Source organism: Ambystoma mexicanum, chromosome 6p (assembly GCF_040938575.1).
Source record: "Ambystoma mexicanum isolate Mex_15411 chromosome 6p, UKY_AmexF1_1, whole genome shotgun sequence".
Taxonomy (NCBI): Eukaryota; Metazoa; Chordata; class Amphibia; order Caudata; family Ambystomatidae; genus Ambystoma; species Ambystoma mexicanum.
In genome coordinates this window covers 1,162,620,747-1,162,647,371 of record NC_090935.1, presented here as the reverse complement: position 1 = coordinate 1,162,647,371, position 26,625 = coordinate 1,162,620,747, and the positions used below count along the sequence as shown (strand labels likewise).

Below are 26,625 nucleotides of genomic sequence, written 5' to 3'. Positions count from 1 at the left end.
CATGAACACGTTCTTTGATCATACAAAATAACATATTTATCAAATGAACATGAATAATAAGTAAAGTAATGCTTATTTTTAAATCAGTGCAAATTGACTGCAATTCAGGTCCATCTATCAGGTCCAAGCCTTTAACTGTAAGGGCAAACGCTGCCTGACGGCAGCCATCTTCAAATCCTGCAGGGTGTGTCAGAATAATTCATTTTGCAGGTTAGACCAAGTCGACAGGGCTAGAGGCGACCCGGTCTGTCAAGTAATTGCTAACTTAGCTGGGAATAACTTCGCTGGGAGTGTGCATCCAAAACATGATGTAACTTAAATGTATTAATCTTCTCTAACAACCAGTGTCTGAATTGTATTTGTTAGAAGTTCTATTGTTAGATAATTTGCTGTTATCATTATTATTGGTTTAGGTAATTCTAGGAATTCTACTTCCTCCTTCAATCCTCAGCCTAGAGTTCAAAAACAAAGATGAGATGCCTTACATGTCTCAAGCCAACGAGATGGATCTGCAGGAGAGGGAGACCGAGGAACCGGACAAGCCTGTGAAGGAAAAAGAAGACGATGACATGGAGCTGACGGTAAGAACTAACCAGGAATTAGAAATGCCAGTAAACAGCACAGGGGCCCAAAAACAGGTCAATATGTTACTGATTAGCTGCGTCTAGTGTGCAGCACCTTATCTCTGGGCATTCAGCTACCCTCTTCTATCTCCAATCATGCCTTACCTCACATGTTAGAACTTTGCCACTCTTCCCTGCGCACGATCATCTATCCTGTAGGTGCCGTACATGTGTGCAAACCACCATCTGTCTGCTCTTGTATATATTTCCTTGGTTCTATGTCATTTCATCAACAGATTTTTTTTCCAGATGGGTTTCTTAGTGAATATTTTTCAGTGAAAAAACTCACTAAATGTGTCTTTCTTTTTTATTTTTGCCCCCTCCCCAGTTTCCCCAACCACTATTGTCGTTCTCTATTCCCGACCTCCCACCCCTTATATGCACTTTCCCACCCCCTATATTTTCCGATGATTATTTTCATTGAAAAATATTCGTTAAAAAAACATTGTAACTGTCGATGAAAGGACTTTGTGCCATTTCCTCTTATGTAATAGACTCAAAGTCCTCTCTCTGAATAGCATCAAGAAAATAAGTTACTAATTTTTAACTTCTCTAGTTAGAGCTGCTTGTTTAAACAAATTATTTGTTTTATCCAAAAATGGAACATAAAAAAATTGCAAACGTTGCGAGCTATGTTCTGATTGTCCCAATGTTTAAATGTTATTTTGTTTTCTGAGAGTAACATTCGGAATTGAACGTGCTGGTATTAAGCTTCAAGGTTATAATGAGACAAAAGCGGCTAAAACAAGGATTGCTGCAGTGAAAAAGTCTGCGGACAATGGGGCCTAAGACGCATCTAAGGGCAGGGTGCTTTAAAAGAACACTTTTCTACACAGGGAGTGGTGAAATTCTGGAATCGAGTACCTGACGAAACATTCAAAGCAGGAAGCATGGCGGACTACTCACATTTAGATACGGTAAGTATTTCAAAAAACCAGGGTATGTCTGGAGGATGGTAAGCGGGCGGCTGCCCTCTCCCCCAAATACATATTGCCATCCCATGGTCCAAATACTGCTACTCTCCTAGTAATACCTTTCCTCCATTTTCCCCAATCCCTCCATTTCCACGATACATTCTTAAACATGCGCCGATGGTTAAGCATCCAGCATGTGATTAAGACTCCTAAGATTGTAAACGGTGGGGGACGCTTTAGCCAAAAGCCACCATCAAATGGATACCTGCAGCATTTCTGGATCTTGTGTGTAGTGTTGCCCGTTCCTTCTGTACAGATAGGATGAGACACCATCTGTTACCATCTGTTATCACAAGATCCATCATGGCAAGCTGTGTGCCCTGTATGCCCATGCGCTGTGAACACATGCCATGTAAGAAGAAGACTTGTGATGTTGTCATTGGTGTCCCTTGGACCATCTGTACTTCTTATTTTAGATGAATACACACCATTCTGTGTTACCCCCTCTGTGCCTTATGTGAGGTGATGTCATTCCTTGACTAACTTTGTGTGCCCAGGCTAATGAGTTATTCTATATGGGTTGGTCAGGGACCTTTGGGTATTCAGCCAATGCATAGCCATTGCAGATCTGACCATCCCCTGGGGCAAGGTTTCCCACATCTATTGACACGCTTGCATAGCACTTGGGTACAACCAAGCCTACATGAGAATTAGATTATCATAGCAACTGCCTAATTAGACAAATGTCCTGCAACACACCATTAAACCTAGCCTCTCCGCCAACATTTCAAAAGGATCAGCCATGCATTTAATCTCTTGTGTTGAATACGTTCTTAGTCATACACTTTTCTAATTATTCATTTCCTTATTAAAACATGAGTCTACTGGTCTAACCACTGAGCAAGGGCCCTTAACAGAGAAACAGTACAAAACGAAGGAACAGTGAAAAGAAGTGGGTGACGAGATCAGCACCTCAGTGTCTGTAAGGACTTGATAAGAATGGGGCAGGGCCTTCAGGAAGCGAATACATATCCATAGGCAAAGATCTCCAAAGTCAGGGGGCACTCAATGAGGAAGCTCGGACACAGACCATAGCAAGAATGTAAAAGTGAACTAAAAGTTTGGTTGGTGTTGAAATCTGACCTCCGTAGATGCTGGACTCTTGAGAGGTAGAATGTATGATGGAGCTGGACCTTTGTAGAGAATACAATTGATTTTAAATCAAATGTATATCATCTTAATAGTTATCTGTATTTGTATTGTATCGCACAAGGTAATTGCTTCTAGGCTCGAGCCAGCAGAGGGTCATTTGGCATCGTAGGTTACAGTGATTTTTGCAGGAGTAATCTTTCATCTAAAGTTAAAATGATGCTTGCCCACGCCATTCCCACACTGCCCAGGGTGCATCTGGTTATTCAATTCAGTAAGATGGATAGGCAACATGGGTTACAGCTATGCTCTGTGGACATACTCGCTTGATTGCTTCCTGGGCATCGCGCAGGTGCGTCATGGTTGGGCAGCAAGAGGTTTAGCAAAGATGTGTTTTTAGCATGGTCCTGAACTGCATTAGAGACCTGGCTTTCAGATTGTCCTGGGGCAATCCTGTGGACTGAGCCAGAATGCCTGTTGTGGCAGATGCTGTGGTAATGTGTAACTTTGTTCTAGAGGTATTTAAGTGCTACTCCTTGTAGCCATTTGTTGAAGAGGCACATAGTTTAAAATGCGATCCTCCCACTTATGTGAAGCCACCTCAGATGGTTTGCAACCGGTTGGAAGTTATTTAGACTGAAAATGGCACATCTTAGACAACCTGCAGTCTTTTCATCTGGTACGCTGACAGGACAGCATTGTCTACTGCCGGAGAGGGTTGTATAATAATTGACCTTTTCACTATTGACCTCGGGAGAATTGACCTCGGGAGAATTTACCTAATTTAGAAGGTCAATTAGGCCATATATGAGGGGGGAAGCCCCCCGCAACCCTCCACCCAATCCAAAATCCCCCAGAATCCCCCACCCAATCCCCTTATATTATTTATAATCCAAAACCAACCCAATACATATACAAAATAACAAAAATAATATAAAGGTCAATTGTGCAGAAGGTCAATTAGGACCACTATAATTAGGTCAATTGTAAAAGGTCAATTTGGGTAATAACGCCAGAGAGTGAAGTTGAACAGAGCACCTAACACCATTGGACAGTTGTCTATGAGAATACAATGAAAGATCATTCTAAGCTATTTCATATAGAAAAGTGTTAATTTGATCCGCATCCCACATTCCCCAAAGGTTCCATTAAATTAGCTTTGATCCGAACATTCCAAAGTCAATGTTAGGAGCAGGCAAATGATGTCACCTATTTTGAGGAGGCTTCTCCATCCAAGAACAAGGTTCTCTATTCTGGATCAATTCACCCATTAATTAGTGGTTGTGAGGCCATCCGTTACATGAGCGAACAGGTCTTGTTGTCCGGTGATGTGCAGATATAACTTAGTAATGGTCCTCAAGCAGATACTTGAGAGGGTTAACATAAGGGCGAAAGGGGGGAGCCTCTAGAGGATCTGAAGGTTACCAGGTAACTAGGAGAGTCTAGTCCTCCTAGTCTGACACTGTCTGTAGTTAGACAGAAATTGTAAGAACCATCTCATGCCGGGGTGGGGGCACTATGGCCATATTGTGTAGGTGATGGAGGCGGATGGAATGGTCAGCAGTATACAATGCCATGGAGAAGTCCTACAAAGTTGTTCTTGCTCAGTGATCCCCTGTCTGCTAATTCAAGGTCATTCCAGACTAATATTGGAGCAGATTCTGTTCCATGGGAATTTCCTGAAGCCAACTTTGGACATGGTCAGGATGTGGTGGGATTCACTGCAGGACTGCAGCAGGATTGTGGCTACCTTATTCAGCATTTTGGGGTTGCATGGTAGGCCTTCAATTGGGTAGAAGCTGTTGCTGTCTGTAGGGTTGAGTAATGCTTTTGTTGTTGCTAGACAGGGGCTTAAGGTGATGGGTACTTTGCCGTATTGAGTCGATCTGCTGTTGAGCGCTATTACTGGCTTGGCCAGGGTCTCTGCATGCACTGTGCCTGTGGCTTCTGGGGAGAAATCACCACAATGTGTTTCTGGTCACAGGCCTTTGGGGCAGTCTAGGATCTCGTGGCGGTCTACAAACTGGAATGTGAATCACCCTTCTTTGATGGCAGGCAGGTCTTGGAGTTGTTGGGGGAATTGAATCTCTTGCAATGGCGAGGGAGATGACTGTTGTGATTGTCTGCACCTTTTAAATTAATAAGATGCTACTTACTGTGGGTTCATGAATATCAGCATGGCCTTGCACAGCTCCCTGATGCTGTTGATGGCATCTTGTATCGATGTGTACAGCACTCTTGCTGAAAACATTTCCTCGTATTAATACTTTCGCTGAGTAATCAAGTTGAAAAAACACAAAGGAATGTACTGAAATTGATTTGGTGGTTAGTGGTTTAATTTTCTTGAGTAATTGTAATTGGCAGTGAGAGTATTTGGAATTCCAGTCAATGTGAGCTTTAGAATTTAGGGAAAGAGCTTTCCAGCTATAGAGGAAAGGGCAGAAAAGTGTGAGAGCAAATCTTGAGCAAGTGAATAGATTAACATTCACTTTAGATAGAGGATAGCAGTTGCTGAGAAAAACATGAATGTGAGCAGGATTTAATCAGCATACTGATTAATAGGTTAGCCTGAAACCTCAAAATTATTGCCAAGTGGTATCTTTTAGCAGTTAAATTGCACAGGAGAACGGCTTGATCCATGACGCATGCCAAAATTCAGAAGAAGATGGGGAAACCGTGGTGATTTCATCTGATTAAGCTGAATCTCACCATTATTCAAAGTGAGAACCATTCAAAGATTTCATCCTGAATGCACATTCTGATTAGAGAAGTTTGAGGTCAGTGGAAGCATACAGAGCTAAATCCTAATTGGTAGAATGTAGAAAGTGGTGGGTTGCAATAAAGGCCTTGCAAATACTTAAAAATCCAACTAGACCTGCAGGTCGAGTTCTTTAGTTTACCGACTCAACCTAAGAGAAATGCACTCACCTCACGATGATGGCTGGCAAAAGAAATCTATTAGGGCTTTCTGTAAAATGGTGCATTTTACCATAAGCACACTACATATTTGGCACAATGCTGCCACCCAGAGGCCAACTACGCTCAGTGAAACTTGTATTTGACTTTTACTGCAAACAAAGCTTGTTTGCAGTGAAGTTCAAACCTTTCAAACATCCCCATACTCACCAGAAAGTTTGAGGACCTTAGAAATTGCACTTGACCTTCATGAAATCTTCTAGACTATGAGAGTAGGCAAGGAGATTTTTCGAGATCTGCAATATCCAGAGATTGACAGGCCATATATCTGACCCAAAGATCGATTACTGATATTGAGTTAAAATGTGCTGATATTTTGAGAGCTGTTGATGATGGTAGTATTGGTACCTGTTGGCTTCACTGAGCATACAATGTCAACGAAAATCCTGAAAGGAGAAATCTAAATAGGATGTTCGTTCTCCAACTTTGCCTTGGGAAAGGGTTAACATTGGTTCACTGTGTCAGTTCAGCTGCTATTATTGTTCACCGTGATTAAATAGAAGGATCCAGAGAACTTGGGTGAAAATGAAGATACGTTTAGAGGTGATATGAATTATATTCAGAGTCTCACAACATAAACAATATCCTTGGAGCAGTTGATGGCTGAGTCGATACTTGTTAGATAGTATGTGCATCTTATGTGAATAGTTTTGGAGCACATGCCTTAAGATTTGTCTCCTTGAAATGGTTTTCTAGGTGTGGCAAATGCTTCTTGTCTTTGAAAGAAGGAGAGGAAGAGGGAGTTGGGTCTGTTTGGATGGAAAGGCCAGGAGATATGAACATCCAGAAAGACCTGTCCAGCAGTGTTTTGACCGAGTTACGAAAACATCAGCATTGAATATCCTGTAGAAGGGGTGGGTGGAGCTAGATTTGACCAAGGTCAACATAGAGGCGTTTTAAGTAGGTAGGTATAGTGCAATGGGTGTTTCAGATAATCCAAAGCATGTTGGTCCCTGTTGTACTGATCATTCTGCACATAATGCATAAATAAACCTAATATGTGTTGAGTAAACAGCAGTAACATCCAGTCTTATAACTAGATTGATTTTATTTATACAGCGAAAGTGTGGGGGCCTTTGATGTTGACCTTTTTAAGTGATTTTGCTGGAATGTAGCTTTTTGAGCTGGTGTTGCAAGAAGATGAGTGGTGAAATGGTTCGAATGCAGTGGTAGAAGTGTTCCAAAAAAAGAAGAGGAACTGTGACCCCAGAGGGCGATAGAGTAGGCAGGAAGGCAGTAATGTCCAACACATTGCCATGCTGGTTGACAGCCAATTTAGTTGAAACCGATTCCAGTTTAGCTGTAACTGCTATTGGGGTGGTAAAGTGGTGAGTGTGCTTCAACTTCCGAAAGAACAGTTCCGGAATGGTGAAAATGGTAGCAAAAAGTAGTGGAACTGTTAACAGTAAAAAAAGAAAAAAAATAGTGGAACGCCGCTCCCAACCGTTCCCGCTCACTTCGACCACTGCTCGAATGTCCCTGGACATCGTTTGCAGAATGTGACAGCCTGGGCAGTGAAGTGTCGCTTTCCTTGGGAGCAGGTGTAACGTTAGGCAGAGCTAGAAAGAGGTTGGCGGAGCTCCATGCCCTATGCGTAGGGTGCACTTGACAACTTTGAAGTAGAGATAGGTTGGCCCCGCATTTTGTCGTCTTTTGAAGTGAGGAAAGATAGTTTAATATGGTTAGTCACAGGGAGCCTCTGCAGTGAAAGTCAAGCCTCTAAGATAAGATACAGTCTCTTTTTTTTCCAGACAACAAAAGACAGCTTTTCGGTCCTTCGCTATATGCCAATGCCTGATTGAGTTGGTTTGAGCATGACTTGGGTGTACTGTAGTCTAATTTCGCAGTGACTGCGGCAACTTTGAGTAGTGTCAGGTGTTTATTATACAGTAAACACTTACAGTACATTTTCTCAGAACAGTAACTGAAAAGAACAGGAGTCTGTGTTAATGTGGCGGTCCATCTTCTTGTCTCTGGTAAACACATTTGTGAGATGTGCTTTCCTGTTTCAGATACTTGGCAAGTTTGACCAAATAGTTGCGCGGGACGAGGGGGCTAATAGTGCTTGTTGAGAGCGGGAAAAAATGTTGTTTTAGTCACAGTGAATGCTGTTGTGTACAATTTTGAAACTGAGCGAGAGAGTGCGACGAGGGATGCATTCATTGTTACAAGCAGAGGCTCTGATATGAGGACTTGACCATCACTAAAACCTTTTTTAAACAGATTAGAAAGAGGGATTTTTGGTAAGTGCTTAAGAGTGCTGGGCTGGGGACATTGGTAAGTCTTGTGCAACCTTCGCGGACCACCACCACGTCTTGAGAAAGGATTGCGATTATAGTTCATCATGCAGTCCCCATAGGTCACCCGGTGAGAGAGCCTAGCAGCTCATGGCATGCTAGGTACCAGAGAGACTCCACAATGAACACACTATGAAATAAACATCATGTTGCATGGCAACTCCCGGGTACAACTAGCAACCCTTATACTATTCCTAGTGACTGTCTTCAGAAAAATACTGTGTCAACATGAAATCCTTTTGAGTTGCCATGTTTTTGCTGCTCCCTCGCTCTCGGAGACATCAAGGGCTCCCGGGAGCGCCACAGTAACATCCATCTTGGCGCTTTGTGTAAAAGAATTTAAAATAGACAAGAATTCCGGAGGCGTGGCCTTTCATCTTTGGAAAATTCTGCCTTTCTGCCTTTGTACTTTTAAAAAACAGGATAAAGAGTTTTGCTGATATTTTACTTTTAATTTATTTCAAAAGATGTACAAGAAGGCCACTTTTCTATCCAAATCGTTTATTATCAATATATCAATCAAGTCGGGCATTGAATCTACACACACCTAATGGCGCAAGTTTAGTTTAACCAAGGATGTTTTTTTCCTAAATCCGTCTGTAAACTAACACTTAAGTACTTTATAATGTATCTGTGCCCCTCCTAAAAATCAACATGAATGAATTGTGAGACTTTTGTTAAGGTTGTACTAAAATTACATGATTGGCTATATGCTGGTGTTCCGGCAAACTCAAGTATATAGCAAAGCACCTTGAATCCACCATTAAATGAGAAGAAACTTTGAGGGGCTGGGAACATAAAGGCACATCATAAAGTACCATGTGACATTTGGCCAACCCAATTCGCTAAATGTTCTTTTGTTAATATCTCTAAATGTGTTGATGACTGTGTGCTCATTCTCGGAAATGGCAACAAACTGCTCCCCTCCACTGCGGTGTGGCATGGGTCCCTCTGCTGCGGTGGCATGGGTCTATCCAGCTGGTCAGATAGAACAGCGAGTAGAGTGCTCCTTTGACATCAGTGCAGAGCCAGCTATCACAGGTTCGAATCCCGGCAGGGCCACACTCAGCCTTTCATCGTTCTGAGGTCGATAAATGAGCACCACATACCGTAGGAAATAAGCAGCGCTCAGATGGCTGATGGTTCGTAGTGCTATATAAATAACAAAACGAACACACACTGCAGCGCGGCATGTGTCCCTCCGATACAGCGTGGAATGGGTCCCTCTGCTGCGGCATGGCATGGATCAACATATCTCCTGGGAAGCAATGCCCGAGAGGACTATTGCATGCAAATATCTTACAAGCCGGTGGCATTGTGTGTAAGGCTTACAAATGTTAGAATGAGGTATAGCTACACAAGTTGTTTACATTATTGGTTGTTCAGTGTTATTGAGGAGGTGCTACATCTTTTGACACACTTCTACAATGTTAGTGTGAAACGTGTGGGAGATTGGCAATGAAGGGGTTCATGATAATACATATATAGTGTTTTAAATATGTACAATTACAGGGAAATCACATAATGATGTGGACGAGGCAATCATTTTCAGTTCCTACTGACACCAGAACCTAGCTGTGAATGTGAAGAGCTAATGGATAAGTGGGACTTATATTTTGACAAAGTTCCTGTTCTTTTGTTACACTAAAGTCAGCAGGAGCTTTTTTCCATACTATTTTACTGATTTCATATCAATTCACACAACTTGTGAGGGTTTTCAAAACATAACTGCGCTGTTTCTTCTAATTGTACCTCCGAAACAGTTGTGAATGAAAAGTAAATTACAGGGATTCAGAGAAGAAAAAACATCTTCTGTCTATTAAATAGTTCTGGGTCTAGCCAAGTGTTTAGTCTTTTCTTCGATGTGGGTCATTTAGTTGACAGAGAGCAGTAGATTTTTGGAAAGACCGTTGTTTGGGGTGGCGTAGCATGAAATGTTGGACAATTCTTACCAAATAAGTTAACAGCGTGTACTGAAGTAGTTAAAGAAAAACAATGGGCCTCATTACAACTATGTGGTTCCGGAATCAACGGTGCCGGTAAGCTTACCGGTACCGTTGTTTCTGGACCGGCATACTACAACTGTGCAAGGGGGTGCCATCACGTCCAGCAGGTCAGACCTGCCGGGCGGAATGGCACACACCCACAGAGTTTTCATGGAAGGTCTGACAGCGTTATTAATGGTGCCGGTGCTTCTGTGTTACCCATTCCCATATCGGAATGGGGCCTTACCATTTGCTGGCGCCCGACTTCCCAGACTGCCGGGGTTGTAATCCCCTGGTGATACCAGGATGTCAGACGCTGGTAAATCATTACTGTTACCGCCAGACCCGTAATGAGGCCCAATGTCTTTGTGATTAGCATCAAGACCTTGGATGAATGATGCCAAAGCAGGCCAGTGGCGCGCCGGTTGCCATTTCTTATCATGAGCATATCTGAGGCATCGTTCCAAATGTTATCAGAATTTCCTGACCCGCAGGGGCAAAACTAAAGACCTCTCTGTGTTTTTTTATTAGGCAATGTTAACCCGAGTGAATGGGGAATCTTCGAGAAAGAAAGACGACGACGATGTTCACACCAGGCACCGGCTGATCCCTCTCGGCCGAAAGATCTATGAGTTTTACAATGCCCCCATTGTAAAATTCTGGTTTTACACTGTAAGTTTTTAAACTCTAAAGGATGGGCATCAAAAAATGTTAAAGTTGATTGTCTGAAGGTTTGTTCATGCCATGAGTCTCGTCATCCACCTAAAACACCAATGACTGCAACAGCGCCCACAAGTAATCAATCAACATCGCAAGGCTTGCCTCTTCAATGTGATTTTATTTTCAATTAAACTAGCATTCACCTGAATTAAATAAAAATTATATTCTCCAGGTGTGTTTCAAAAATATAATAAAAGCTTCTATTTTATCCATTACACATCCCTTCTTACGCCACACATTTATGTACGCCAGCAAACCTCACATCCAGCGTTTGCACCGAGAATGTTCAGTCACAGCATAAGTTCACAGAAGTTTCTAAAACGACTTTAAAATGTTGTTATTATAAGTAAGGCTTCCAGTTTTCCGTTTTTACTGATTTTTAAACATAAATACAGACGGAAATCAATCGGTTTTCTGTCTGTAATTATTTATAAAAAATGAAAGCAAAAAAAAAACAGGTCTTTCTGTCTGGTTCACTATGATGTCACTCGTACATCGCAATCGCATTGCAGATTGGCAGTATGGAGTGTGTAAAAGTTGAATAAAAATAGCATTAAAATTCTTCAAATTGCTGACAGCATATATCTGAAGGCAGCAGCAGTCACAGAAGCAACCGTTTGTCAGTATGGAAATAATGGAGCTAGCCATTTTTTCCTTTATGGCTGCATGTGTGCTTTAATGCATTTTTCATTAAAACAAATGCAGAAAAATATTGACTGCAAATAATCTTTTTACGTGACAAAAAATAAATGTTGATGAATAAAGAAAAAAAGGCCAAAAAATAAATATGGACAAAATACAGATGGAAATGGCAGAAAAGTAAATACCATAAAACCAGAAGCCTAATTATAAGTAAAGTCACTGCTTCCTATTTCACATTCCCCCTTGGTAGATACACAAATCCCCAACAAGACCCTGCTGGTCCTTTAGTAAGTTAAACATGTTCAAGTTATGCATTTGTGTATACATTTCACCCAATCATTCGGCAATAGTATAGTCTTAAATCCTGTTTTGCATCACTTGAAAGTCCTTTGATGAATTCATAGTATTCGTTGCTCTCCAGCTCCCCAAATCCCTATTGTCCCCCTACCCGTTCTTATGGCTCCCAAAATAAAGAAAATGCACTTGAAGTCCCATCACATCTATGTGTGCACCCCCACAACCGCGGCCAATGTCCTCTTTTTCCCTGTGTTCCTTCGAGGAAACTGAAAGGCACTTGTTGTCCCCCAAACAAGGTCTCTTTTCTGTTTACTGGACATCCATCTTCCTTTGTGCAAACCCAATCCACCCAAAACAAAAACTTCACCGGGGTGATAATGGCAATAATGACTGGCCTGGGAGGTTGTGCTGGCTGAATAAGGTGCTGCCAGTCCTCAATAAAGGTATTCGCTTCACTTGCCTTTAAGCATTGGCAGCAGGTCATTGCCCGCCCATACAGTCCTCCACGTCAGTTCTTTTAGTCAAAGTTACAGCTTTTTCATAGAGTAAGTCTCACTTACTCCTATACTCGCTATATTTTATTTGTAGAACTCTAGCAATCTGTGAATATGGATGGGGATCTGGGTGCAAAGTGCACGAACATGTTTGAAGTCTAGACGTTGTGACTGATCCTTGTATCCTTCTGTTGTAGATACAATAAGCACTGCTAAATTGCACAGCAACTGTTCTCTACTGCAAGCATGGGTGTTCCTTGTAGTTAGTCTTGTTTCTTTGTTTAGCTTTGGCAGTACTGGACACTTAATGGTTCCTGCATCTAATGCACTTATTATCATGTAAAATTAAAAAAATAATCTAAATCAAAAATAAATTTTCCAAGCTGTGTGCACAGTGCAATGTAAATGGCATTTATATGCAGCCTGTGTGCAGCCCTTTGTGAATTATAATCTTATTAAATTGTACCCAAAGCACTTTCACAGAAATACCTGATGAAGACTTACTTGATAATGAGAGTTCTGTGAAGGCCATAGCTATATAATAAGGATTGGGAAATTAAAGGAAGTTTAATTGTGTCATTTCTACCCCCATTGAAAATGATAAAGTAAAAGCCATATACCCCTAATTCAAAAAGCTGCACAGTGGGACTCTATTTATTACGTGAAAGGGGAGGGGCACTTACACCCACTTAATCAAATCCTAAAACCATTCTCACAGGTTGGGTGGGTGAACTGAAATTCTGTGCACACTGCACCCATAACCTACAATCTGCAGAAATTTGACAGAACTCAGTGTAAACACATACTAACACCCCTGAGCACCATATTGACATGGAAAATGTGATGTATCTGAAAAGTGCTCTGATGACAGTACTAGCTGGTGTTATTGGGCAAAGCAAACTTCTTTCAATAATTTGTTGTGTGATTTATGGGTGATTTAAAAATGTTTTGAAATCAAGAACATTTTGATACCGTGATCCACAAGCAGCAGAAATTTGGCTACAATGCCTATTGCTATTCAGAATTAAACATACATGGATTTGACTATGTAAATGGATGTGTGTGTGTGCGTGCGTGGGTGGGTGTGTGTGGGAGAGAGAGAGAAATAGTGAAATGTATGCAGGCAGGTTATATTTCGTTTTTGTGGACAAGCTGACTTTGATTGTGTAGCATTGGGGTGACTTCCATTGTCCACGACCATTGTTCCATTGATTTTATTTAAAAAAAATATAATATTGATTCCTAAATCAGCCTCTGTCTTGTCCCCAAAATTGTGGGGTGGGATTGTATGTTAGGGGGCGTTATATTGGGGTGCCCTTTTAATGACACAGACCAAAATATAGCAGTTGATATCTGCAACGCAGGAAAATCTACAGTGATCATGTGACTGACCACTGCCATGGCCACCAAGCGTGGGACTTTCTCGCATGCGCCACACAATGGGGGTCATTACGACCCTGGAGGTAGCCATGCCGCTGTTTGCGGCATGGCTACCCCCATTCCGGGTACCGGGTTCCTGGAATGGGGAAATACCGGGCCATTCCAACCTTGAAGGGCCCAGTATTTCCCCATTCCAGGAACCCATCCCCATTCGAACCCCCATAGGGCTCAATGGAAATGGGGAGCATGCTAACAACGGGCCCGTTGTTAGCATGCTGGTCTGCTTGTGGGACCCACTAAGAATGCCTGGTAAAACCAGGCGTCCTTAGCAGGTCCTGCGAGGAGACCTCGTAATGAGGTGGTAGGGGTTAATGGGGCTGGCAGCTCTACCTGCCCTGTTAACCCCCTACCGCCAGGGTCGTAATGACTCCCAATGGTATGAGTTGTCATTCTAACAGTGGATTCTGGAAAGCCAAATTGAGGTTATGGTTCAATTTCAAGTCACTAAAGGACCCTATTAGGGATTGTCCTTAAACTGGCTGTGTGTGTTTTGTGTCCTGCTGAAACATACTAAAATTAATACACACATTGCCTTCCATCAGCTAGTGAATGCCAGAAAAAGACAGTTGTAATTTCGGGGAATGCAAAGAGTAAAACAGTTTATTGCAGTTCCTCTTGCAGAGCAAACGCACAGCATCTTAGCATTAACCCATTCCCAAACCACTAACCCATCCCACCTTCCAGGATTGTGCCTTTTATTACAGTTCAGAAGCTCACTGCCTACGACATCGAAAGGCACTTGTTAGACCTTCTGGGGAACTTTTCCCACCTCCCTAGAACAAAGCAGTTTCATGTCTCAGGAAACTAGTCCCTCCTTTATATACATAAGGTGTCATGTGGTAGACCTCTTCTGGGTGAAACATGGTGGAACACGCATATTTCCGGTGCCATCCAGGGAAGTAGGGCCTCCACCCCCCTGACACCTTCTGCTGCAGATGAAGAAACCATTATCTGGGCTGGTTTAACCAGCGTGATCCATTTGGTAAAGCCCCCGTTCTGAGCTACCACATTGGCCGGGAAGGTTGAAGCCACACCCCCGCTGGGAACCAATATTAGTTTATGACTTCATTTAGTTGTTAGGCACAATCAATGTCAGATAAGAAATATAGTTACTGGTTTTCAAGTGGGGGAATTAGGCTGCTGCTTGTCATTTTGGGACTTGTGGCGTGGTTACCTATTTCAACCGTGTAATGTCTTACCATTCTAAATGACATATCACATATCACATATCAATAGGTAATTATTACAGATAATAATCTGTGATATCATGGATAAACAGAGTTGTCCATATATAAACATGCTCATCCTAGCTCAAACTCTGAAAGTTTGTCCGTGGTATTTCTGTCCATAGTATATCTGTGAAACACAGTCACTAAGGCCATGGTCTCTTTTCATGTTACACAGGTTATGTGAAATAGAGCTTTCCTTGTAATCAATGGGCCTCATTCCGAGGTTGGCGGTAAGGGGTTAACGGCGCCGGTAAGGATGCCGGTGCCGTTAACCCCTTACCGCCGCATTACGAAGTCCCTTTAGCGGGAGCCGCTAAAGGACCAGGGAGCTAACAACGGGCCCGTTGTTAACTCCCTCCCCATTCCCATTGAACCCTATGGGGGCTCGAATGGAGATGGCTTCCCTGAATGGGGAAATCCCGGGTTCTCCAAGGTTGGAATGACCCGGTAAATCCCCATTCAGGGAACCCCGACCAGGTATGCGGTAAGGGGGTAGCCATGGTGCTAATAGCACCATGGCTAACTCCAACCCCGGAATGAGGCCCAATCCTGATCCATGAACATGGTGCTTTGATTTCACTCATCTCTTTTATTTCATGGATTATTACTAAGAGGAGTGGTGTAAATATTTGGGAGGAGAATGTCTAGTCCTCTTAGTAATAAAATGCAAGTTACCATATTTCAGCACCCCACAAAGGAACACAAACTCTGAACACAAATTCAAATTAATCTCAGCCTAACCCAAATGAGCCCCCTTTCCCTCCATCCACTAAACATCTGGTAAGTCTAAATACATGTTTTAGTAGAGTGTAAAAAGTGAGCAGGTTGCATATTTCTTTTGCAATGCAGGGCAGAGTGGGGGCCTCTGCTACCAGGAGAGAGAGCTGCACATTCTGTTCCAGGGGACTGAGCCTATTCACACACCCGCAATCATTTTCACAATTCCAGCGAGTTATGTTTTTATTCCCACTGGAATTAATAAATACGCTCAGTATTTCACTGATGATATCTTTTCACTATACATTTCATGAAGGGCATCCTGATATTTTTGTGTTCCTTTGAAGGTGTGGGCGTTCACTAAACAGACAATCGTTACCTAGCAGGAAAGCTTGGTCTGTCAGATAATGTCTGTTTTCCATGTTTTTACAAGGCGTCTGCTTTTCCACCAAATAATTGTCTCAAAGGGAGGTTCTTTATTTGATGATTAAGCAAATGCTGCAGTAGGTGTGATTGTTTTATTCACACCTGGAGAAGGGTGCTTAGCCGATCAGTTGGAATTTGCTAGTGCCCACCCTCATTCTCACAGCCAACCGTGCCCCTTCCCTGAGTGCCGCCTCGATCCCAGCAACATGTCACACTGTGCCCACCCTCCCCCACCGAACCCCCATCCAACTTACCTTCTGGATTTGGGATCTCCTAAACCTGGCCCGCCCTGATTGTGTTCTGTCCCCTCTCCCCTGGCAGTAGAAGAGGGACTTGGGCCCTCTTCTATTTCCTATGACAGTTGCCATATTTATTTTGTTTTTTTGCAGGAGATTGGGCATGCACAATATGCACAAGCCCACCTCCTGTTACACAATTTGCACTACAGAGGGAGGTTGAGGGTGTAAATAGTCAGCACCCCCATGTTTGGGGGAGTACAGAGCCAGTCACAGCCCTGAGCCCTTGCCTCCTTGGATCGGGCTGCTAGTCGGTAACCAGCCCTGTACACCGCTGAATGTGGGGGTGATGGCTATAGCAATTCACTAGTTCATGGAACCAGCTGTTCTGGGGAAAATACTGCTGTTGATGGTCATATGGATTTAATTTTAAACCATAATTGGTTGATAAACCACCTGGAAAATAAACAAGCGATAACAAAACATTACAAATCATCTAGATGTTCATTTCTATCCATGTTTATTCATGGTTATCCAATATCAGCAGGGTCATGAACCATACATGACCATGATGCCATGAACAAAAACAGACCATTGTTTTCCATGGTCTTTCACAGAGCAAATTACCATCTTGTAGAGCTGCTGCATCTTCTGCAGGAAACCCAGCCCCCCTACTGCCCATAGGTTGGAGACCCAAGATCGTGTTGTGTTTGACACCTGCAGCTGTGCCAATACTACAGCGTGTGTTGGAGAAAAGATACCCATTGAGACAACCCGACCGAATGTATCCCCAAAGGAAGGACAACTTGAGGGAGGAACTCCCTGAATGAATATAGGAATGAGCAGAGAAAAGAAACCAGTGATGTCACAAAAGAGTATGTAGAACGTCCCGAGATACTGGCTGAAGAAGATGTATAGATCCTGAAGAGACTAATGACGAAGTAAAGAATCAAGTGAACTTTTAAATGTGAAAAAGGAGATTACACGTGCACAAAGTGCTGCAGAAAATAAACCGTTCAATAATTGTACATATGCTGAAACGGAAGTAGACTAAATCATCATAGAAGCTGGCTATACGTAATGAATAGAATACAGGCGAAGCCGCCATAGTATAGAAGCTGGACATCAGTATCATGAATTTAGTAAGCCAGGACCCATGAAGCGGGAAGGGAAAACTGTGTCGCAGCAATAATAAGCTGAATCATGAAGCTGCATGGTGAGTTTGTCTGGCCTGGTGTCAAGACTGAAGCAGCCAAGGTCAGCTATCTATTCTGCAAAGGAGTGAACGTGCAAAGAATGAATCATCCCTTGTTAAGGTGCAAAGAAAGAACATCAAGAGTGCCAAGTTTAATTCATTTAAAGCATTTAAAACTTAAAAATTGACCAAATCGTGGTCTCTTGTCATGTGAGCTAAGGATGAAAATATAGTTCGGACATGAAGTCCCAGAACATGATAGTGAGTGCTCTCACTCCCATGTACTTTAAAGACAAGGATACTTTTGCAAGGCCAAGTTCAGAGACAATCATCATGGCAGAAGGCATGAGCGATGAGAGAAGCTGGTCTAATTGGGCTTGGAGGTAGTGTCATGCCCCATCTCCTTGCACCTGGGTCTGGACTTACGTGCTGCTAAGTGAACCAAATGTTCCAGACCTGGCACAAGCGTGCCAACCAATTGTAGTTGTACATATAACAAAGGACCTTATAGTTTGAAAACCAATGAGAAACTGTGTATCTAAAGTTTCTGAAGATTACATGTTTTAGAGGTAGGCATATGTAGTCCACCTGGCAGTGGGCAGCCAATCGCAATCCTAGATCCTATAGAAAATATACTTAGATGTTCCCCCTAATCCAATCCTGACCCTTGGTAGGTTTTTCATTATTGCCACGTAGTATGACGTCACCTCTGATGTATTTTTGATATAAAATCTATGATTTGTGTGAAGATCGGTGAGAGAACTTGAGCGTACGTCCGTTGATGTTCATTGTAAACTCCCTGTTTTAGATAATTGTTAATAAAACAGTACTTTGCCATCTTCGTGAGTTGGTTTGATTATTTGAATTCAGAGTTATTTTGTGCGATCACATCCATTACATATGCACGTTCCTAAAGGGCCCTAAGCTCAGGTGGTAGCAGTGCATATGGTTTAAAGATCCAAACTAGTTCAGCTCCAGATTTTCAGATGATCAGGCATCCTCCGCCATTAGCTGTAAGAATGCAGAGTTTCCTGTGTAGAGCGGCCGAATAGAAATAAACTTGCAAGAAGAACTGAGACGGTGGGCAGGACCCCCTTTGAAGAAATCCCTGCTCGGTTTCCAGGGGCGCACTGCAGATGGAAGACGAAGTGGTCGGATTGGAGGAGGTGTCGATACCAAAGGACTCGAGTCGATTAACGAATGTTGAATAGACTAAGGGATATGGCAAATATAGGGACTGGATTGTGATCATTTTGAGTAGCTGGGAAATATTGTGAAGAGATACCGCTTAGGAGTCCTAATCAAAGGCAATTAGAAGGAGATATTTCAAACCCCAATGGGGGTAGAGAGAAATATAAAATGCACAGGTCTGGACCGTGTACGGTAATGTCTCAAACCCTGCACAGGGAAAAAAAAATAGAAGTGAGGGAAGAGGTGATCACAGTGTTTATAATGTGAAAATGTCTGGCTGGTCTAAATGTTGTTTGTTGAATAAAGCATCGAGGGGTGATAGAATTGTGAAGAAGTAACAGTGATGCTTAATACCCAGAGGTTTCTAAGCACGGACCCGGGGATCGAACCTGTGTTGCTTCATGTCGTTTTGTTTCCAATGCAAGCACGTTGCCGCTGAGCTATCCTCCCCGGACGATTATCATATTTTATGTCAAGGGTTACCTGTGCCAGTACAGAGGCAGATTAAAAAACAAGTGGGGATGGAAGCGAAGCCATGGGCTGAGATACAGTTCACAATAGTACACCATTGCCAGTTATTACAAGAGAAGAACAAGAAGAAAGATGAGAATAGAAAGATTGAGGAAGCCAAATTAGTTCAGAAGAAGTTGTCAACATTTGCCATAGAAGGGGCTGTATTGACAAGTGGAGAATGAATAGGAATGCAGCAAACAATGGGTACATCACAGGTAAATAATCTGTGCCCTATGGACCAAGGTGGGTTTGGGTTTACGCCACGAGGCAGAGTTATGGGTTATGGGGGAAGAGTAGACGGATTTCAGAATAATCAAGGTGGGTTTCAAAATACACAGAATGAGAACCAGAGTGCTCACCGAGTATATTACCAAAGAGGGATTTACAGAAGGGTTCCCCAGTATGTTGGAATTGTTGAATGACAGGACATATTGTGCGCGTATGTGGGAGCCAAGGGAATGTACAAAATGGCCAGTTTTCTAGAGGGGGGCAGCTTATCCTCTGACATACAGCACACAGACTAGAGAGAGCTTGCCCAAGATTGCACATCTTATCAGGCACAAGCACTGCAAGTACAGCAGGTGCCACAGCAGGGACAAGCACAAATGAATCCACCAAAAGGGCAGTCGCAACAAGCCCCTATGCAGACACAGCAGTATGCAAATACAGTACAAGTATTGACACCTAGAATAGGAGGTGTCACTGTGGTAGGAGGAAATCATTTGACAAGGGACGGGGATGAGCTTGTATCCACAATAGGACAGCTCACAGGGTGACTTGATGTGTTCAGTACTATCTGTGACATAAGACCCCCCAAGATAGGATAGGAGGCAAATCCTTTTCTTTTCTTGTAGACACTGGAGCAACTCATTCATATATATGAGTGGAAAAAATCCAATGTCAGGTATTGCCATGAATGCTCATGGGTTCCCTGGGGCTACGAGTTGAGTTCCTTTTACTGATAAATTACCAGTCTCCATAGGAGAATGTGACATGTCCGTTCCTCTGTCATATTCACGACAAACACCGGTTAACATTTTAGGAAGAGATTTAATGACGAAACTTAACAATACGTTTTCATTTACTGATCAAGGAAGAGTGTGCTCCACTCCAGGAATACACTATTTAAACGTGGGAGGGTTCATACTGGCAGTCACAGGGCAAGTAGCTCTGCAAGGCGTTCCAGTAGATCCAGAGATGTTTCTATATGGGGTATGCATTTTACTGACATGGCTACCTGGACTGCTAGGAAAGATTGCGAGGATACCTGATGAGTTTTTATTTAGACGACAAATACCTATGCATGATGGGGGTGGACAGACTATTCCTATAGAGTTGGAAGCAGCTATAGCACAAAAGGAAATGGCAATGCTCGAAGGGATAGACGATGAGGGTAGACCATGGAGAACAGTGATAGCTCTTGAGGAGGAGTACAGACTGACTGACATAACTGATGACAATATGTTCAGGGAAGACCAAAGCGATGACGAAGTAGTGTTCTTCATGAGCATTACATACTGGATAAGGATAGAGAAAAGGGAAGTCCCACAAAGAATGGCGATAATGCAGCTGCAACCAGAATTCTTTCAGGAGGATTTTGAAAAGGTGCTGAGTGCCCTATGGACCACAGGCCCCTATGACATATAATTATTGAAGAGGATGATAGAGGTTAAAATAAAGCTTAAGCCATGAGCAATTTTACCCCTAGCAAAACAGTTCCCCATGCCTTGAGAAGCTGATGAAGGTATATTTCAGACTATTTCACCACTGATGAATCAGGGTATTCTGGTGCCATCAGAGTTATTGTGTAATACTGCTGTGTATCTGATTAAAAAATCTAAAGGATGGTCATGGAGCTTTATCCAGAATAGGCTGAAATTACCAAAAATAAATTACTGATCCCACCAAAAGACCTAAAACACATACTACGAAAAAGGTCAAACTTTTTGTGGTATGTGTTTAGGTCTTTCGGTGGGGTCGGTCAAAAAAAATAAAGGCTGCGGGAGTATCCCCCGCAACACCCCGCTATAGTATACAGTATAGTGAGCGGGGTTTGCGGGGGACACCCCTGCAGCTGACCCGACTAAAAGTAAAACAGAAAAACAAAAAAGAAACGGAACTTGTGGCACCGGTTCCCAATCACAGAGGTGAAAGGGAACCGGCGCCAGAGGGATACAGCAAATCAGGATGAAAGGTAAGTTGGGGGGTGGGAGTGTGCTGACGGTGGGGGTGTGTTGGGGGTGTGGGTGTGTGATTGTATGGATCTTGGTTGGTTTTTCAATGTATTTCCGCATGGTAAATGTACAAACATGTTTGTATTGCCTACATTTCCCATGCAGACATTTCCATCGCGGTTTATTGAGCTGCGGAGAAATCACCCAGATCCATGTATCCAGGATTTGAGACCTCTTAACCAGATTGTAGATGCTGAGTTTCCTTTACTTCCTAATCCGGTGACAATATTGTGTAGTATCGCAGTAGAAGCTTGATACTTCGCAGTGATCAATTTGAAAAATGTGTTTTTCTCAATCCCGTTGCATAAGTACTCCCAAGACTTGACTTAATTTACATTTCGCCAAAAGAGACTAAAACATACTTGTTTGCCTCAAGGGTACTGTTAGTCCCCATCAATCTCTGATAGAGTCCTATAGATGGATCTAGGCAATATCGATCTCGAAAGTGCAGTGATCCAGTACGTAGAGGACCTATTGATTTGCAGTAACAGAGAGGATGAGTGCAGACAGGACTCTATCCGATTAATGACTATTTTAGCAGATAAAGGATACAAGGTGGAGAAGGAGAAGAGACAGTACTGCCAAGAAGAAGTGTTATACATAGGTCAGTTGATTTAGAATGAAAGAAGGAAAGTGACACCTGAGAGAGCTGAGGCAATCATGAAAACATTGAAACCAAACACAGTGAGACAGATGCAACAGTTTCTGGGTATGTGCAATTACGTTAGAGCCTGAGTGTTTCATTATAGTACATACACAAGGCCACATCTGCAAGCATTAAAGAAAGCACAAGTTGGTAAAACAAAACTAGAATGGACCAAAGAAATGGAGGAAGGATTTGAGGAATTGAAAAATGCAATTTGTACAGCCCCAGTTTCAGGAATTCCCAATTATGGCAAGGACTTTTATTTGTTTTCACACACAAATGGGTCAGTAATGACAGCAGTGCTTACACAAAGAACCACATTTATGTACACACCTTTGGAAAATTACAGTGGGATTTTAGACCCAATTATGAGAGGACACTTCCCTTGCAAACAATTTTTGGCAGCTGCCACGTTTGAAATTGAGAAGTCCATAAGTATTGTCATGGGATGCTCTATGACCCTTTACGTAGAGCATGCTCTGTTTGCCATTCTAGAGAAACCCAAGGGCACATTGAGATCCCAAACAGTTTCAGCTTATGAGGTAATGATATCTAACCCAGCGATTACAATTCTAAGATGTAAAAAAGTTAACACAGCCACATTCATAGCTGAACCCATAGAAGAAGATTGTGCCATGTTTGACACCTGCAGTTGTGCCAATACCGCAGCATGTTTTTGAGAAAAAATACCCATTGAGACAACCTTACTGAATATATCCCCGAATGGATGACAACTTGAGGGAGGAACTCCCTGAAGGAATATGAGAAGGAGCAGAAAAAAAAAGCCAGTGACGTCACAAAAGAGTATGTACAACGTTCCGAGATACTGGCTGAAGAAGATGTATAGATCCTGAAGAGACTAATGATGAAGTAAAGAATCAAGTGAACTTTTAAATGCCAAAAAGGAGATTACACATGCACAAAGTGCTGCAGAAAAGCAACCGGTCAATAACTGTACAGATGCTGAAACGCAAGTAGACTAAGTCATCATAGAAGCTGGCTATAGGTAGTGAATAGAATACAGGCAAAGCCGCCATCGTATAGAAGCAGGACATCGGTATCATGGATTTAGTAAGCCAGGATCCATTAAACAGGAAGGGAAAACTGTGTTGCAGCAAGAATAAGCTGAATCGTGCAGCTGCATGGCGAGTTGTCTTGCCTGGAGTCAAGACTGAAGCAGCCAAGGTCAGCTATCTATTCTTGAAAGGAGCGAACGTATGAAGAATGAATCATCCCTTGTTAAGGTGCAAAGAAAGAACACCAAGAGTGGCAAGTTTAATTCATTTAAAACCTACAAAATGGACCAAATCATGGTCTCCTGTCACGTGAGCCAAGGATGAAAATAGAGTTCGGACTTGGAGTACCAGAACACGATAGTGAGTGCACTCACTCCCATGTATTCTAAAGACAAGGATACTTTTGCAAGGCCAAGTTCAAAGACAATCTTCATGGCAGAAGGCATGAGCGATGAGAGATGCTGGTCTAATTGGGTGGGGAGGTAGTGTCATGCCCCATCTCCTTGCACCTGGGTCTAGGCTTATGTGCTTCTAAGTGTACCGAATGTTCCAGACCTGGCACAAGCGTGCCAACTAATTGTAGTGGTCCATATTACGAAGGACATTATAGTTTGTAAACCAATGAGAAACTGTGTATCTAATGTTTATGAAGATGACTTGTTTTAGAGGTAGGCATATGTAGTCCACCTGACAGTGGGCAGCCAATCACAATCCTAGTTCCTATAGAAAATATACTTAGATGTTCCCCTTAAGCCAATTCCAACCCTTGGTAGTTTTTTCATTATTGCCACGTAGTATGACATCACCTCTGACATATTTTTTATATAAAAGCTATGATTTCTGTGAAGATCGCTGAGAGAACCTGAGCGTAGACTCCGTTGATGTTCATTGTAAACTCCCTGTTTTAGACAATTGTTAATAAAACAGTAGTTTGCCATCTTCCTGAGTTGGTCCGTTTATCTGAATTCAGAGTTATTCTGTGTGATCCCATCCATTACATATGCACATTCCTAAAGGGCCCTAAGCTCAATCTATGTGTAACCCTTTATATAATTCTGGATTTAGCCAATGAAGAGGAATTGTATATGAAAAAACAAAAATGCAAACATTGCTGATCTCACATGTGAACTATACCTTTGTAAAATGCCTGTATGGTGTGAGGGGATTGTTATCTTTCACATTTGCCCTCTGTGCTCCATTACATGTTTGTGCAGACTTGTCAAAGTTTCATAGCACTAGTCTCGTGCATTGAATCTTAAGAGTTCTCTTGCATAGTGTGCTTTATTCGTGGGTACACTGTCAGGTTTCTCGTTATGTGAAATGGTGGTGTTTACAGGTTTATGGGGGGTATAGGAGGGTGCAGGTACCCCTGAGGAGATTTTTCCTGCGTTTGTCTGAGTCCCCCCGCCCCCCAGTGTTAGGGAGGACTTGCTTTGGCCTGGGTAGGTTGGAGAGCGCTTTTGCTGACGAAAGAGAGAGCAGCCCTGTGGGGAGAATAAAGAGGAGGTATCCAATGATCCCTGGCATGCTCCTGTCAGACTGGTACAGGCCTTTCTGGTGTGTGTGTTTTTTTACCCTTTCCTGTGGGGGATTAGCTAAAAGGGGAGTGACACGACTGAGGAGTCACAAATCAAGCCTGCGATCAGAGGCAGTTTGGTAACGGTCCAGCAGTAGCGTCAGCTAAGTGGGCTGCCGTTTCTTTGAGGTGGTTTCCCCTCTCATTTATGTCAGTGGAGAGGTAGGAACAGGGTAACTTTAGGCGGGCAGACTAACTGCTGGCCAGAGCCGTTTTTAACGGACTGTAACTGTGGCTCTTAATAAGTGTAAGAATAATTTCATACAAAAGAAAACATAAATGACAAAGTTTCTGTTTGTCTGGGCAGCAAATGAAAATTACATAAACCCTTGTTGCAGTTGGTTCAATATAACAGTCATGATAACATTGGTAAAGAGGGAGAAGGATCACAAGCTGATATATTCATTCTAGCAGTTTTTATTCCTGTTAATTTTGTTCGTGAAGGGAACATATTTATATATATATATATATATATATATATATATATATATATATATCCTTCAAAGAAAAAGAACTTGAGTCTCTCTTGAGTCTCTCTTGAGCGCTCTCCCTTCCAAAAGCAGTGGGTGCTATGGGGTCGAGAGCAAGCCACTCTCAAATAAATGATAAACACATAGGCCCAAATCATCCAGTTGCTGAGAGAGAAAAGAAAACCCTGAAAAGTGCAAAAATATGTGAGCTTTATTTCACCAAAGCAGGTAATCGATGATAAAAGTTCATCTTTTCATGTTCATGAACAAGTAAAATCATACCCTTGTAGAAACGAGTAATGACTGCTACGCATCCAGTCCTCACAGACTTCCTCAGGCTGATTGTAAACATAAAAAACGGCCAATATGTTAATATATGCGTTACGTGCCGATCACGTGATCAGGGATCATATGCAATGTTGATACTAGAATGGCTAGTCTCTATAGCAGAACGAGTACGACAACGCGCAGCATTGATTACTCGTTTCTACACAGTATAATGTTGCACTTTTCTAAAACCTGTGTGAGAGGGAGAGGGAGAGAGGGCGAGAGAGAGGTCACTATTGCTGTATAGTCTCGAGTGCGTATTCTATGAGCAGTGTCATGGAGATTTGTTTCCCCACCCCATGGAACTTTTATCGGGCTACGTGTGTTTCGGCAGAGCAGTGTATAAGTGAGTGCGGCTGCTCAGACGTTAATAAAGGTGCTGTGCTACACATTTCATTTGGCAGATGCAGTGGTATTCTCATTGTATCAATCACTGAATAAAGCTGTGGGAGGCGGACGCAGCTGTCACATACATGCCAACATTCTGTGACCAAAAATCTGTAGGAATCTTAAAGTTTCAAAAATAGTCAGGCGAGGAGGTAATGATAGGAATAGGGCGCGTCAGCAGCCCATTGTCATTGAATGAGCCCGCCGCCGCGCGTGCATTCAATGACAATGAGGCGCCTGCCACGCCTTCTGCCATCACGCCAGCTCGGGGGAGTCCTTGAAAGACTCACCGGAGTTGACGTGGTGGGGGGCTAATGGCGCCTTTTGTGAAAGGCACTCGCAGCGGAGGGGCGCCCTTAGCCCACCGCCGTGGGCGCCTTTTACATCAAAGGCCTGCATGCTGCGCCTTCTCCCGCTACGCCAGCTCGGGGAAGTCCTTGAAAGACTCCCCCGAGCTGGCATGGTGGGGGGCTAATGGCGCGTTTTGGCCAAAAGGCACCCGCGGTGGAGGGGCGCTTTTAGCCCACCGCCGTGGGTGCCTTTGACATTAAAAGCCTGCATACTGCGCCTTCTCCCGCTACGCCAGCTCGGGGAAGTCCTTGAAAGACTCCCCCAAGCTGGCGTGGTGGGGGACTAATGGTGCCTGTTGCCAAAGGCACCCGCGGCGTAGGGGCGCTTTTAGCCCACCGCCGTGGGTGCCTTTGACATTAACAGCCTGCATGCCGTGCCTTCTCCCGCTACGTCAGCTCGGGGAAGTCCTTGAAAGACTCCCCCGAGTTGGCGTGGTGGGGGGCTAATGGCGCCTTTTGCCAAAGGCACCTGCGGCGGAGGGGCGCTTTTAGCCCACCGCCGTGGGTGCCTTTGACATTAACAGCCTGCATGCCACGCCTTCTCCCGCTACGCCAGCTCGGGGAAGTCCTTGAAA

At 43.1% G+C, this 26,625-nt stretch overlaps 1 protein-coding gene across 7 annotated transcripts in view; it reads left to right on the top strand.

Moving 5' to 3' along the window:
* Positions 1 to 26,625, top strand: part of TRPM3 (transient receptor potential cation channel subfamily M member 3) — a 1,922,641-nt gene that overhangs the window by 1,683,036 nt on the left and 212,980 nt on the right. For 4 of the 7 annotated variants that reach the window (XM_069625800.1, XM_069625799.1, XM_069625798.1 and 1 more), the window contains 2 exons: positions 414 to 581; positions 10,476 to 10,616. In XM_069625800.1, coding sequence (XP_069481901.1) covers positions 414 to 581; positions 10,476 to 10,616 — 309 coding nt within the window. Of the gene's footprint in view, positions 1 to 413; positions 582 to 1,459; positions 1,541 to 10,475; positions 10,617 to 26,625 lie in introns of all 7 variants that reach the window. The other 3 variants (XM_069625801.1, XM_069625796.1, XM_069625795.1) reach the window with 1 other exon arrangement.